General features: G+C 44.9%; 1 protein-coding gene across 3 annotated transcripts in view; it reads right to left on the bottom strand.

The window, feature by feature from the left end:
- ipcef1 (interaction protein for cytohesin exchange factors 1) overlaps positions 1-10,322 on the bottom strand; it is a 185,309-nt gene extending 174,987 nt beyond the window's left edge. Inside the window, exon 1 of one of the 3 annotated variants that reach the window (XM_038808484.1) lies at positions 10,067-10,322. In XM_038808484.1, coding sequence (XP_038664412.1) covers positions 10,067-10,096 — 30 coding nt within the window. In that variant the 5' untranslated portion in view covers positions 10,097-10,322. The remainder of the gene's footprint in view (positions 1-10,066) is intronic. The other 2 variants (XM_038808457.1, XM_038808468.1) reach the window with 2 other exon arrangements.
- Between the last annotated feature and the right edge of the window lie 3,268 nt (positions 10,323-13,590).

Here is a 13,590-nt window from a genome sequence, read left to right on the forward strand (position 1 = left end):
GGGGCTTTTCACAGTAACTTCATTGCAATGTTAATGTAAGCCTACTTGTGATAATAAAGATTATTATTGTTAATCCATGTTAAACTCCACCTGCCACATTTTGTCCCGCTGTCCTGACCTATCTATATCCATTTGTAAGGTTCTTATTTCCTCCAAGCAACTTACTGTCAGACCTATTTTTATATCTTATGCGAATTTGGCTATGGAACCTTCTATCCCTGTATCCAAGTCGTTAATATAGATTGTAAATAGATGAGGCCCAAGGACTGAACCCTGTGGCACCCCACTAGCTACATCTTGTCATCCAGAAAAATACCCATTTATCCCGATTCTGTGTCTCCTGTCCCTCAGCCAGTCTTGTATCCATGTTGATAAGTTACCCCTAATCCCTTGTGAATTAACCTTCTGTGGGCACCTTATCAAATTCCTCCCGGAAGTCCAGATATACCACATCTACAGGATCCCCATTATCCACTTTGCTTGTTACATCTTCAAAGAACTCGAGCCAATTAGTCAAGCATGATTTGCTCTTCATAAAACTATGCTGACTCTGATGGATAGCACTTTGGCTTTCCAAATGTCTGATATTACATCCTTGATAATTGATTCTAACAAATTTCCAACAACAGATGTTGAATTAACTGGTCTGTAATTTCCCACAGTCTGCCTCCCTCCCTTTTTGTATAAGGGAGTTACATTAGCATTTTTCCAATCCACTGGAGCCTTTCCCTTGTCCAGGGAATTTTGGAATGTTACAACCAATGGATCCACTATCTCTGCTGCCACTTCCTTTAACACCCTAGGATGTAGGCCAGCAGGCCCTGGAGACTTGTCTGCCCTCAATCCAAGAGTTTGTTGAGTACCGTTTCCCTATTGATGCTGATTGTTCCAAGTTCCACCCTTTCTATTACCTCTGAATTGCCCGTTCCTATAGGAATGGTACTAGGAATACCATTGGAATGTGTCCTCCACCATGAAAACTGAGGCAAAGTATTGATTTAGCATCTCTGCCATTTCTGTGTTCCCCACTATTAACTCACCGGTTTCATCTTCCATATGAACATACAAATTAGGAGCAGGATTAGGCCACTCAGCCCAAGGAACTGCTAGGCCAATTAAAGAAATCATGGCTGATCTGATTGTAACCTCAACTCCATTACCTCCTACCCCCGCTCACCTTTCACCACATTTTCACACACGTCTGATAACTATTGAACCCCTTTCTTAGCAAGAATCTCTCGACCTCTGCCTTAAAAATATTCAAAGACTCTGTTTCCACTGCCTTTTGAGGAAGAGAGTTCCAAAGACTCACCCTCAGAAAAGAATTCTCCTCAACTCAGTCACAAACAGTGGCTTCTAGATCTAGGTTCTCTCACAAGAGGAAGCATCTGCTCCACATCAATCCTGTCAAGATCCCCCCAGGATCCTATATGTTCCAATCTCTAACTCTTCCAAACTGCAGCAGATAGTGTCTAACGTTTTCTCTGAAGACAACCCACATAACCCAAATCTACTCCATTCGAATACTACACTCGGGCTTCCCAAATATTTTGCTACTGTCACTGGGATCCCAGGGTGAGGGCCATGGGGGGGGATTGGATAGATTTGTGAGAGGGGGTAGAGAAAAGAGACCTGGGATGGAGGGGAGGGGGATGCGCTAAGAGAGCGGGGGTCAAGCAATGAGAGCAAGGGGGAGTTTCGGGAAAGGGGAAAATTGAGAGAATGGGAGTTGCAATACAGGCAGTGTTTATAATTTTCACCCACTATTCTGCAGCCTGGGTTGGGGGCAGTGATTGGGCCTTGGAGCGAATTTCATTAGGTCACATTGACCAGATTCAAGGCATGAAAATAAAATTGTGCCCAGAGTATCCGCTCTACAGTCTTTATTGCTGCCAGAGAGGAGAGAGATCTCACTACCCCAATCGTTCATCACTGCACCCACTGGGAGTCACAATCCAGCTTGGGAACCCCTGTACTGTACCCTGGCTTTCCGCCTCTTGCAAATTAACATAAATCACCCCAACAGCAAGAACAAACAGTACATTGGGGCCACCCGTGTTTTAGTGGCACCCATCTGGTTCGTACAGGTTCCAACCTCCGAAGAACTGGTCCCAAAGTTCTAGAAATATAAAACCCTTCCTCCTGCATCATCTCTGTAGTCACACATTCATCCAAAATATCCTTTTTCTGTACCTTTTAGCATGTGGCACCAGGAATAATCCAGAGATTTATCCCTTTAAGGTCTTGGGTTTGAAATAACTTTCCTCGCCCTCTAAAAATCTGCCTTCAGGACCTCATACCTCTTTCTACCTATATCATTTGTCCTTCTATCCACCACAATTGTTAGCACTTAGCCTTCAACATTGCTATGCAGCACTGTGACCCAGTTATTAAGGAGGCAACTTACCATCCTGGAATCATGTCCACAAGCACAGGAAGGCCGGTCTACTCCCCAAACTACCCCTCTCCTCTTTAAGGTATTATTCTTTAAGAGGACATTGTGACCATGACTTTCATTGGACTGATCCATGATAATGCTTGGCAAAGTACTGCAGTGGCTGTCTGCAGTGTGGCCAATCTGGAAAATCTCCTGCTATTGTTGCCAGGCATCACCACAATTGACTATCAAGTCCTGAAGTGGGACTTGAACCCAGAGCTTCTGACCGAGCGGTAGGGACACTACCCACTACCCACTATGCCACAAGACCTCCCACCATATTTAACCATAGAAAGCGTGACTATTATTTCCCCCAGATTCTCCCTACCCTTAGATAGCAATAAGCGCTGGATTAAGAATAAGATCATTAATATCACTGGTGGGTTTTTTTTAAAAAAAGGAAAATTGAAATAGTATTCAGAGCACGTCCCTCCTCATTCCTCTTGGGCAATTCAACTTCAGCTACGTCTCAACTCCCCGAAAAGGAGTTGGGATGCAATCTGCCGTGCAGAACCACACGGTACGGCATGCATCCATTACAAGGGGAAATAGCAAAAAAATTAGATTTTCATGATAGGTTTCACTCTAGGGAACACTTCCAGGCAGAATTGTGGGAGTAGTGATAATATATAAAGGACAAGATTCCTGCGAGTCAGAACTAAGGCATTACTTTAATAAGCTTAGGAAAATGGTTCTCTTTAGCACTGAGATAATAATTTGTTCTGCTGTATTTTGCAGAAATTTTACTCTCGCAAAAATAAAATCACGTCTTTAAGCTGAAAAGTAAAATTAGCAAGTGGGAGAGAAACAAAAGAAGAAAAACGGTTGAGAAAACAAGCGAGAGGTTGAATTACAGACAATGCTTGAGCAATAATTTAGGGTGGTCAAGTCCTCAGCAGGGAAAGAGAGAAGTGTTCATCTCACAATACAACAGGAAGGTTGAATAACATTTCGGTTTCATTGCCTCATGATGATGAACATCGTACAACAGATGTGACTCAGCCATCTCATGTAATGCCCTGCCTCCCTGTCTGTGGCCACGTCCTCCTTCTACACTGCGCCATCCGAGAAAGTAAGGGCAGTGGACAATAGACTCCATCCTGCATAAGATTACAAAATTGCTTTAATCCTTTTTTATAAAAGAAATTGGAATTTTTAGTTTGAGCAATGCATTTTACATGTAACCGAGATGGACTCTGAAAACATGAATCGGGAGCCATTGGAGTTCCGCAAATGTAAAGATGGCGGATGGTTAGAATTTGGTGCAAGTCACGATACAAGAATACCGGGTGGGATTCTCTAATAATGGGGCTATGTCCCCACGCCAGCGTGCAAACCGGCGCCAACCATTCCGGCGTCAACGGTTCCCGAAAGTGAGGGATTCTCCCCTTTCTAAGAGGCTAAGTTGGCGCCGGAGTGGTCCCTGCAGCTCCATCCGGCACGAAACAGCTGACGCGAGTTCGCGCATGCGTGGAATGGCCGGCATATTTCCACGCATGCACGGGGCGGGCTGGCGATTTCCGCGCATGCGCGAGGGTTCTCTTCTCCATGCCCACACCGGGCAATATGGCAGAGCCAAATAGGCCCCCATGGAACCAGCCTGTCTGCCGATCGGTAGGCCCCGATTGCGGGCCAGGCCACCATGGGGGCCAGGCCACCATGGGAGCCCCCCCCCCCCCCTTCCTGGACGGCCCCCTCAGACTCACCTTCCAGGTCCCGCCGTGTGGGACCTGAGTAATCCACGCCGGCGCGTCACGGCTGAACTCGGTGGCCACTCAGCCCATCAGGGCCCAGAGAATCGCCAGGGGGGGCAGCTGTCAAGGGCCCCCCGATCGGCACGGCAGGAATCCCACGGGCGCCCGAGAATCGGCAGGGGAGAATCAGGAAGCCGGCGGCGGGACGTGATTCTCCTTCCCTCCACCCCACCCCCGGAGATTCTCCGACCCGGTGCGGGGTCTGAGAATCCCGGCCAATGTCTCAGAGGCTGAGGGTACAGCAATACTGTCGACAGAGTAACTGTTAGACTTGGGGTGCAAGGAGGAAAATCACTCGCCCCTGCAAACAAAACCCAAGTAGCTCAAGTGAGTACATCAGAGGGTGGATTCTGCATTGCCCGTGGATTCTGCATTGCCCGTGAGTCGTGAGTATATAATCGGGAAGGATACTTCAGCACAGTGAGGGAGTGCTGGAGGTGTCACTTTCCACACAAGACACTTAACTATTATCTTCTCAGGTGGATGTAAATGTCCCATGACACTATTTAAAAAGCAGCAGCACAGCAATATTTATGGCTCCACCAACATCACAAATAGATTACCAGGTCATATATCATGTTTCTGTTTGTGGGACCTTGCTGGCTGCCACTTCACTGATTTTACAACAGCGACTATACTTCAAAAGAATTCCATGCACTGTACAAGTATTCAGAGATAATGAAAGATGCTCTATAAATACAAGTTCTCCTCATGTACTACCATTACCTTAATTGTACGAAGTCCTGCTCTCCAATTGGCTGGTGTTTACTGGTCTACATTGGATTCTGGTCGACTATATTCACATCCTAGTGTTCAAATCCCACCATGATCTCGCCCTGCTCCATCTCTGCAACCTCCTCCAGCTCTACATTCCTCTGAGAAATCTAGTTAGGGGAGTGCCTCCACCATTGCTGGCTGTGATTTCAACCATCTAGGTTCAATCTCTGGAATTTCCACTCCAAACATTTGGGCCTCACCTCCTCGAGGACACAACTTAAAACTTACTTCTTTGACCAGGGATTTGGACACTGTCCCTAATGGCTCCTGCTTCACTTGCTTGTCTGATTGCGCTCCTGTGAAGCTTCTTGGAATGTTTCCTCAAGTTAAATATGTTATATAGGTTTCTGGCAAAGAAGAAATGGAATTCTTTGCTGGTCACTGCCACAATCAGTACAGATGAGTCACATTGGCATAAATTCCTAAAGGCTACTTCAAGCCTTGCCGAAAGCATTACTCAAAACAGCAATTGACAACTACCATCCACTCTGGTGATAAATTTAATTATTATAAATTTAATTATAACTACTAGGCTGTTGAGAAAGAACTGGGGGCGTCCTTCAAAGAAACCAGCGTCTGTTCAAAGGCCTGGGCAGAATGTTTATTTAATTCCTTTTTACCATATGTCTACACTACATTAACTGACTTCCCATGAGATACTACTTCCTTAAAGAGATCTTGGGTTAATTGCCATTTGTTAAAAAAAAATGAAAGCACGCTTCCATTTTGGGTCTCATATTGATTCCATTAATTTTCCTAATGTTGAAGCTAGAATATTGCGTCTGTAATTGCCCAGAATGGTTGTACCAGCCATTTTTAAAGGATTACATTTGCTGCTTCCACTTCATGTAATTGTTGATGCAAATTTCTTCCAAAAGGTTTTTTTTTAAAAAGTAGATAAAATATTCCATTCATTTGATGTATAGAGAACCCAATCATTTCACCCTGGACTGTGTCGCACAGGCTTCGGACCAATCAAATTTTAAAATGCCAGCTCCATTCGGAGTTGCAGCCTAAACACACAAGCACATTTGAACTGTAAAGTTCCCAAACTAAATTCAACTCAGTGTTTACGGAGGAGCACAGCCAATTAATGCATCCCATTTTACACTCCTGCCCTCCAGTCGCATTACACAATGAACAATGCATTGGGAGGTCCAAAAGAAACGCATTAAAATCCATGAACCAGTGTCCCTAGATGTTCCATTCCAAAGACAGATTCTGACATGACTGAAAAACAAAATCAATGCTAGCTGCAGAAACCAGATACATTCCAATCAATCCTCATACCCAACAACAATTTAGCTGTCAAGGGGTCTCATCACTGCGTTCACACACAGGAAAAAGACGTTACGAATTTACATGGACAGGCCCCCTGAACAACATGAATGTTTGATTAATAAATAGGCTTTTTGGTATCATAAAGAGAGAAAGGCAGTAAAACGAGACAACTTTATCAGCAAAAATTGTATTTTTGCAATACGTGGTGCTACACTTCTGGTCAAAACGATCTATGGCCTTACTACCATGTAGATGTAACACCACTGCTATGAAGGGATAACATTTGTGAGCACATGAACAATTAGCGTTATTCAGTGACAATATATGGGCTTGTACAGACAGATTATGCTTTTAACAAATTTACTTAGACTTTTCAACAGGATGACAGACTAAAAAGAAGAATGTAAATGTAATGTTTTTGTAATTTTAAAAAGCCTTTTTCAAAAGGACATGAGATGTAAGAGCTCTGGGTGAAATGTAAACTGATGCAATAGCTGGAGAAAGATCTAAAAGACAGAATGTTTCCTGCATTGCCAAGATATAGTTTGCACACGCCCCTTGGGTATGTCTTTGGAAAATAAGAGAGATTGCATCACCTAAATAGCTTAGATAAGGGCAATAGAAGCAAAATCATAAATAATTGATACCAAAATTTGTAGCATTAGTAAGAATAAAGGATGGCTGAATATTGACTGCAGCAGAAAAGGTTATAAGGGAGAGACCTATAGAAGTGAACAAAAGTTCTGACTTTTAAAGGAAGTAAATGTGAGGAAATTCTTTCTGCTAGTTGGTGATTTGAGTAACAATCGTTGTTCGTGAGGGACATACTCTAAGAGCATAAAAAGGAATGAGTTTAAAGTAATTTTTTAATGCAAAGGATTATTAGAAAATAGACTATTATTACAAATGGCTAATTAAGGTAATTCAACTGGACACAAAGAATATTAAACAACCTTACTTATGTGAATGGCATGGAAGCACTTCAACTCTGGCATGGAACTACCAGTCACAAAGGTCACCTTCTGTGCATACATTTTCATAATTCTAATTAAAACAACATTTCAGGAGTTGTTCTAAATAATTTGCCAAAGACATGTGATACAGAAGCAAGAGAAAAGGAAAACAGATGAAAATTTTTATTAAACTTATAAAAATTGAATTAAACAGCAAAGTGCACTTTATATTTATTGACGATTTAAAAAATGTTTGTATCTAATTTTTTTCTTGCTCAAAATATTGTATTTTATGCCTCTTAACGTTGTTGTAAATACAAGGGACGTGATTCTCCGCAACCATGATGGGTGGGAGAATAGCGGGAGGTCCGCTCCCGCACCTCCTGCTATTCTCCCACCCCCCCAAAATGGCGTGTCCGGTTTTGCGGCACGCCGCTTGGAGAATCGCGGGCCGCCGTTTTTCATGGTGGCCTGCGGTTTTCCGGCCCGGATGGGCCGAGCGGCCTGCCGTTCCCGACCTGTTCACGACGGCGGCAACCACACCTGGTCGCTGCCGTCGTGAACATGGCGCGCCAGGTAAGTGTGGGACCTGTGGGGGGCGGATCGGGGATCGAGCACCACGACCGTGCTCGGGAGGGGACGGGCCCACGATCGGTGCCCACCGATCGTCCGGCCGGCATCTCAAGGGGACGCACTCTTTCCCCTCCGCCGCCCCGCAAGATCAAGCGGCGGCTGAGGGGAAAGACGGCAACTGCGCATGCGCGGGTTTGAGCTGCCCAACCCGCGCATGCGCGGCTGACGTCATTAGGCGCCGCCACGGCATCATTCTTGGCGCACCGGGCCTTGAAGCCAGGGACAAGACCCGGCGGCTGAGTTTCCCGGTACGGCCCTCCTATCCCCCCGGGGAGGGGAGAATAGGGGGCCGGGAGAGGCTTCCGACGCCGTCGTGAACCTCTCCGGGTTTCACAACGGCGTCGGGCCTTGCGGAGAATTCCACCCAAGATCTGCAAGGCAAAATAGGTTTAAAATTATACTTTGAAAAACAAGGAACTGTAACCTAGTTTCTGTGTTCTGGTTGATTTAATAGGAAATAACTGCGATTTAATATTGTTGTTGGAAGCAACAGGCTAGCCCCGGGCAGAGAGTGATAGCAGAAGACAGGCTGAGGATCAGAGACAACACAAGTTTAAAATTTAGCACACTACCCATATAGAATCTCTCTACAGTGCATCGGCCTTACAGCGACCCTCTGAATGAAAGAGGCCCACCCCCCCGCCCTATCCCGTAACCGGACCTAATCTGTACGTTCCTGGACACTAAGGGCAATTTAATCATGGCCAATCCATCTAACCTGCACATCTTTGGACTGTGGGAGGAAACTGGAGCACCCGGAGGAAACCCACACAGACAATAACCCAAAGCCAGCATTGAACCCGGTGTTGTGTTACGCGTATTCGTGTAGCATAATCTGCTTCCTTGATGTATACTTTGACAAAGGAAGCTCCTGACTCGGAGATAGGTTTAACACATTTATTGAACAGTTAACAATTCTCCTACTTGAGTTCAACTCTCCTGCTAATCTTGCGATAGTAACTCAATCTAACTAACCAGTCTGCTCTAAGCCACGTGCTGGGTGTGATGCTTCTGATCAACCCTGATGCACTCTCTAGATGTCTGTCTGTGGAAAGAGACAGAGCCTGTGTGCCCTGTCCCTATATCGGGGTTGTGTAATGCCCCCTTGTGGTAGTGTCACCTCTGGGTGTCTTGACTGCCCATAGAATAGGACACAACAATGTGTTCATTAGCTGTATGTCTGCATGTCATGACGTCTCTGGTGCTCCCTCTAGTGTTTACTTAGTCGTAGTTTAGTTACATTAACCCCTTGTGTATTTACAGTGATGCATATCACCACACCTGGGTTCCTGGTGCTGTGAGGCAGCAATGCGAACCACTGTACCACCACCATATATTTTGTTTTAATATGTTTTGCTATAAAATGTAAAGCAATGTTTAAAGAAGTCAGCCATTGGCTTGGAATCTGAAATGTATTTAGAGTTGTATTTAGAGTTGCCTTCAGATTCGGCTGTGTTAGAAGTAATTATTTGGAGTTGCAATCTGAGCATTGGCCTCAGAGTTAAACAGCTGTGTTCTAGACCAGGGACCAACCACAAGCTATGTCGTGGAAAGTGCACAGATCTGAGCACGCACCTCCAAGTCAGTGTGCGCAAACATATGCCTCAGCATCTGTGTGTGTATTTTTAATACGCACACATTTATTATTTTTAAAAATTGTTTTTGTCAAAAGGAACTTCCACACATAAAAGGGAAGTGAATATGATACAACCTCCATGTAATAGAAAAAGGTGTATTTTGCAAATGTTCTGTTCTTAGTTTACTTCAATTGCCACGTTTTATTCTTAATTATTTAATTGCTTTCAGTTGCACCTTGGAAATGGAGGTAGTGTATAAAAAAGGCACAACAAAGTCATACTCCGGAATCATTGGAATTAGACGAGGTATTGTTCCCAGCACTCAACCACTATCAATGCTGCTGGAAAGCAGATATTGGAGAATCATACTGCTAATTCGCATGGAAGGGAAGGAATTACTCTACATTGATTCTGGCTATCTCTAAACAGCAGCTTTAATACAACATGCAATGAGGGCCTTGTCTACAGTCTCCTAACAAGTTAACATAATAAGCTTGAGAACGAGTACAGTTCTCTTTAAATGCTTGACCAGACATACAAGGCAAACCAGGCTACAAAATCGGATGTTAAACTTCGAGATTACACGAACACATCAAAATATTTCACAAATCTGGCCTTTATAGTAAATCCCTTTGTATGAAATTCAACACTTACCCCAGACTGAAGGCTTTTCATGCCCCACATTGTGTATTCTCACCAGAAGTTACAAGGTTTGATCCATAATAGTTCCTCCTGAAAACTGAACATTTTTTGTGTAGTAGTCCAACTGAGATACCGGGGAAGTCACCTCATGGCCTCCACACAAATAGATACAATCCTTGATACACTGAAACGTTAAGAAGCTCAGCCTCAGCTTGCATTTCTAACAGCTGGTACCTCACAGATACGTATTCACCACAACACTACTTCTCTTTACTAACGTTATGGGAATAGTGCATTGTACCATGTGGCTAATGGCAATCTGAGTGGTTATCTATGATGAGCTGTTGCAAATCAGGAAGTAAAAAAAGCTATTAAGACCATTGTGAAGCAAGGTAATTTGTAGCACAAGAAGTGACATGTCCTCAAGTATCCACTTCCCTATCAGTACTTATTGAATTCACTTGCACCTATGTTGCACTTTGTAAAATAACGGTTTCTTTGAAATGTAGAACTTGATGTCATTTTTTACAGGAAGTGACATGGTAGATTTAAAACAAAAACTTTTGCTGTGGCCTTGAATAGTATTTGTGTTTCTTTGTGAAATTCTGCACAAAAAATAATTAAACCTTTATCATCACGATTGGAAATTGAGCTGATTCTCTTCGGGAGGAGTGTGCCAGTTTGTACTGTGTTTGATGGATGCTATTAGCAGGCCCCAGTGGCCAATGATTCCAAACTTTTTTCTGTTGTTGTTGGTGGGGAAAATCTGCTTTTCTGATAGGGGGCTGGTGCTGCTAGCACTTCCTCTTATTGGTCCGGTCAGAAATATGGATTCAAAATTAAGTGCATTTGATGTGTTGCTCCATTTTATGTTGTCCGCTAATGATGGAACAGTGTTAAGTTCAATTTCGTAACTCCTCAAAGTAAAACAGTCCATGTCTGTATGCAGTAAAACCTGGACAACATTCAGGCTCGGCTGATAAGTGGCAGGCAATATTTAATCATCTTTATTAGTGTCACAAGTAGGCTTACATTAACACTGCAATGAAATACTGTGAAAAGCCCCTAGTCGCCACACTTCGGCGCCTGTTCGGGTACACGGAAGGAGAATTCAGAATGTTCAATTCACCTAACAAGCACGTCTTTTGGGACTTGTGGGAGGAAACTGCAGCACCCAGAGGAAATCCACACTGGCACGGGGAGAACATGCAGGCTCCGCACAGTGACCCAAGCCGGGAATTGAATTTGCACCATGTCAAGGGCTAGGTAACAACCATCACCCGAGAGAATCTAATCACCTACCCTTGATGGTGAACAGCATTACTATTGTTGAATTTCCACCTTCAACATACTGGGGGAAGAAACGTAACTGGACCAGCCATATAAATATTGTGGCTAGAAGGAGAGTTAAAGTGCTGGAAATCCTGGGTCAAGGAACTCAACCCCCAATTCCCCAAACACAGTGTACAAAGCACAAATATGATGGAATATTTCCAATTGCTTGGATGAATGCAGCTCCAACACATTCAAGTGGCTGGTCACCATCTAGGACAAAGCAGCCAGCTTGGTCAGCATACCATCCATCAGCTTAAACATTTACCACTGCTGACACTGCCACACAGTGTCAACAGTGTGTTCCATCTACAAGATGTACTGTAGCAACTTGCAAGGCTCCTGTGATACTGCCTTCCACACTCGCAACATCTACCACCCAGAGGAGCAAAGGCAGCAAGCACATCATCCTGATCTGGAAACATGTCACCGTTCCTTCACTATCACTGTAACCAAATCCTACAAATCCCCCCCCCAACAGCACTTTGGGTGCACCTTGATGCACGATCAATTGCACAAAGACTCAGATTGGGTACAACTGTGGCTTTATTGCAGTCAGATGCATGGCCTCCTACTGCAGTTGGCAAAATGGCAGATCAATAGAGGACACACATACTTATACGGCTCCTAGTGGGCGGAGCCAGCCGGCAGGGGCTACCGGCGAACCTGTAGTACAGGTCCGGCCTTACATCCCCTAATACAGGTGTACGCAGTGGTTCACCACACACCTGCACCACATGGATCGCAGGGTTCAAGAAGGCAGCTCACCGTCACCTTCTCAAGGGCAGTTAGGAATGGCCAATAAATGCCAGCTTTGCCAGCAATGCCAAAATCTTGCGAATAAATAAGAAAAAAAATGCACAAGTACATGGGAGAAAAACAGCAGGAGGGTAGAGTTTCCACTAGATGACACTGGTTTTATCAAGCAAATTCACCCAAAATCAGCCAGACTAACGGGAAATGGAGGAATTGAGCCTAAATCTAAGTTCAGCACAAATGGAGTTCATGATGGTGTAAGGTGGGATGGTCAGAATTGGGTGATCTATGGACAAAAGCTGGTGTAAGGCCGTTAAAGTGAGGAGGTCATATGATGAAACCTCCATTTCGCTTCCAGCCAGAGTTGACAAGCCTTGCAGGTTGTTGGGAGGAGGTTTTGCCAGGGGGTGTGGTGGAGATGGAATAGGAAGAGTGTGTTGAATGGAATGCCCCAATATAGTGCTGCACTCCGAAAGCTAGTGATTCCAAACAAACTTGTTGGACTTTAACCGGGTGTTGTAAGACTTCTTACTGTTTTTGTTATCACCCCTCTTGTGGCATACCTGTTCTGCAGGCTTTTAAGAAATTCTAACAATTCCTGGAACAGGACACAAGAGGAATGGATTTGAACTGGTTGTGTAGTGTGAGAATGCACATAATGCATCAGGGGCTGGTTTAGCACAGGGCTAAAGAGCTGGCTTTTAAAGCAGACCAAGGCAGGCCAGCAGCACGGTTCAATTCTCGTTCCAGCCTCCCCGAACAGGTGCTAGAATGTGGCGACTAGGAGCTTTTCACAGTAACTTCATTTGAAGCCTACTTGTGACAATAAGTGATTTTCATTTCATTTCATTTTCATGCACCGCTCAATGGCAGCCCAAGTGGCCACATGGGCCTCATTGTTTTGGGTCTCCAGCCTCCGTACTGGCATCATTTGCCAGGTCCTGAGCGGGTACGCCTTATCCCCCAAGAGCAGGCCAGCCATCTTGGGATGGTCCTCGAAGAGGCCGAGGATGTCTAACTGCCCCAGGATGTAGACACTCATCGGAAAACATGCACACATGTATATGATCTTCATGTGGTGGTCGCACACGAGCTATATGTTCAGGGAGTGGAACCCCTTCCTGTTAAGGTAGGGCACTCCCAGCAGGCCGGGTACACACAAGGCGCCATGTGTGTACGTAGTCTATCAGTCCTTGGACCTGGGGCATCCTGGCGATGGCGCAGAATCCTGCTGCCCTGGCATGTTGCTGCGCATGGGCCATGTCAAAGTTGATATAATTTTCTGCCCAGGCAAACAGGGTATCCGTGATCTGTCGGATGCACCTATGGGCTGTGGCCTGTGAGATGCCGCACAGGTCCCTGTGAGATGCCACAAAGGTCCCCGCTCGAGCCCTGGAAGGATCCCGAGGTGTAAAGGTTCAGGGCTGTGGTGACCTTGATGACCATAG

This window comes from Scyliorhinus canicula, chromosome 1 (assembly GCF_902713615.1).
Source record: "Scyliorhinus canicula chromosome 1, sScyCan1.1, whole genome shotgun sequence".
Taxonomy (NCBI): domain Eukaryota; kingdom Metazoa; phylum Chordata; class Chondrichthyes; order Carcharhiniformes; family Scyliorhinidae; genus Scyliorhinus; species Scyliorhinus canicula.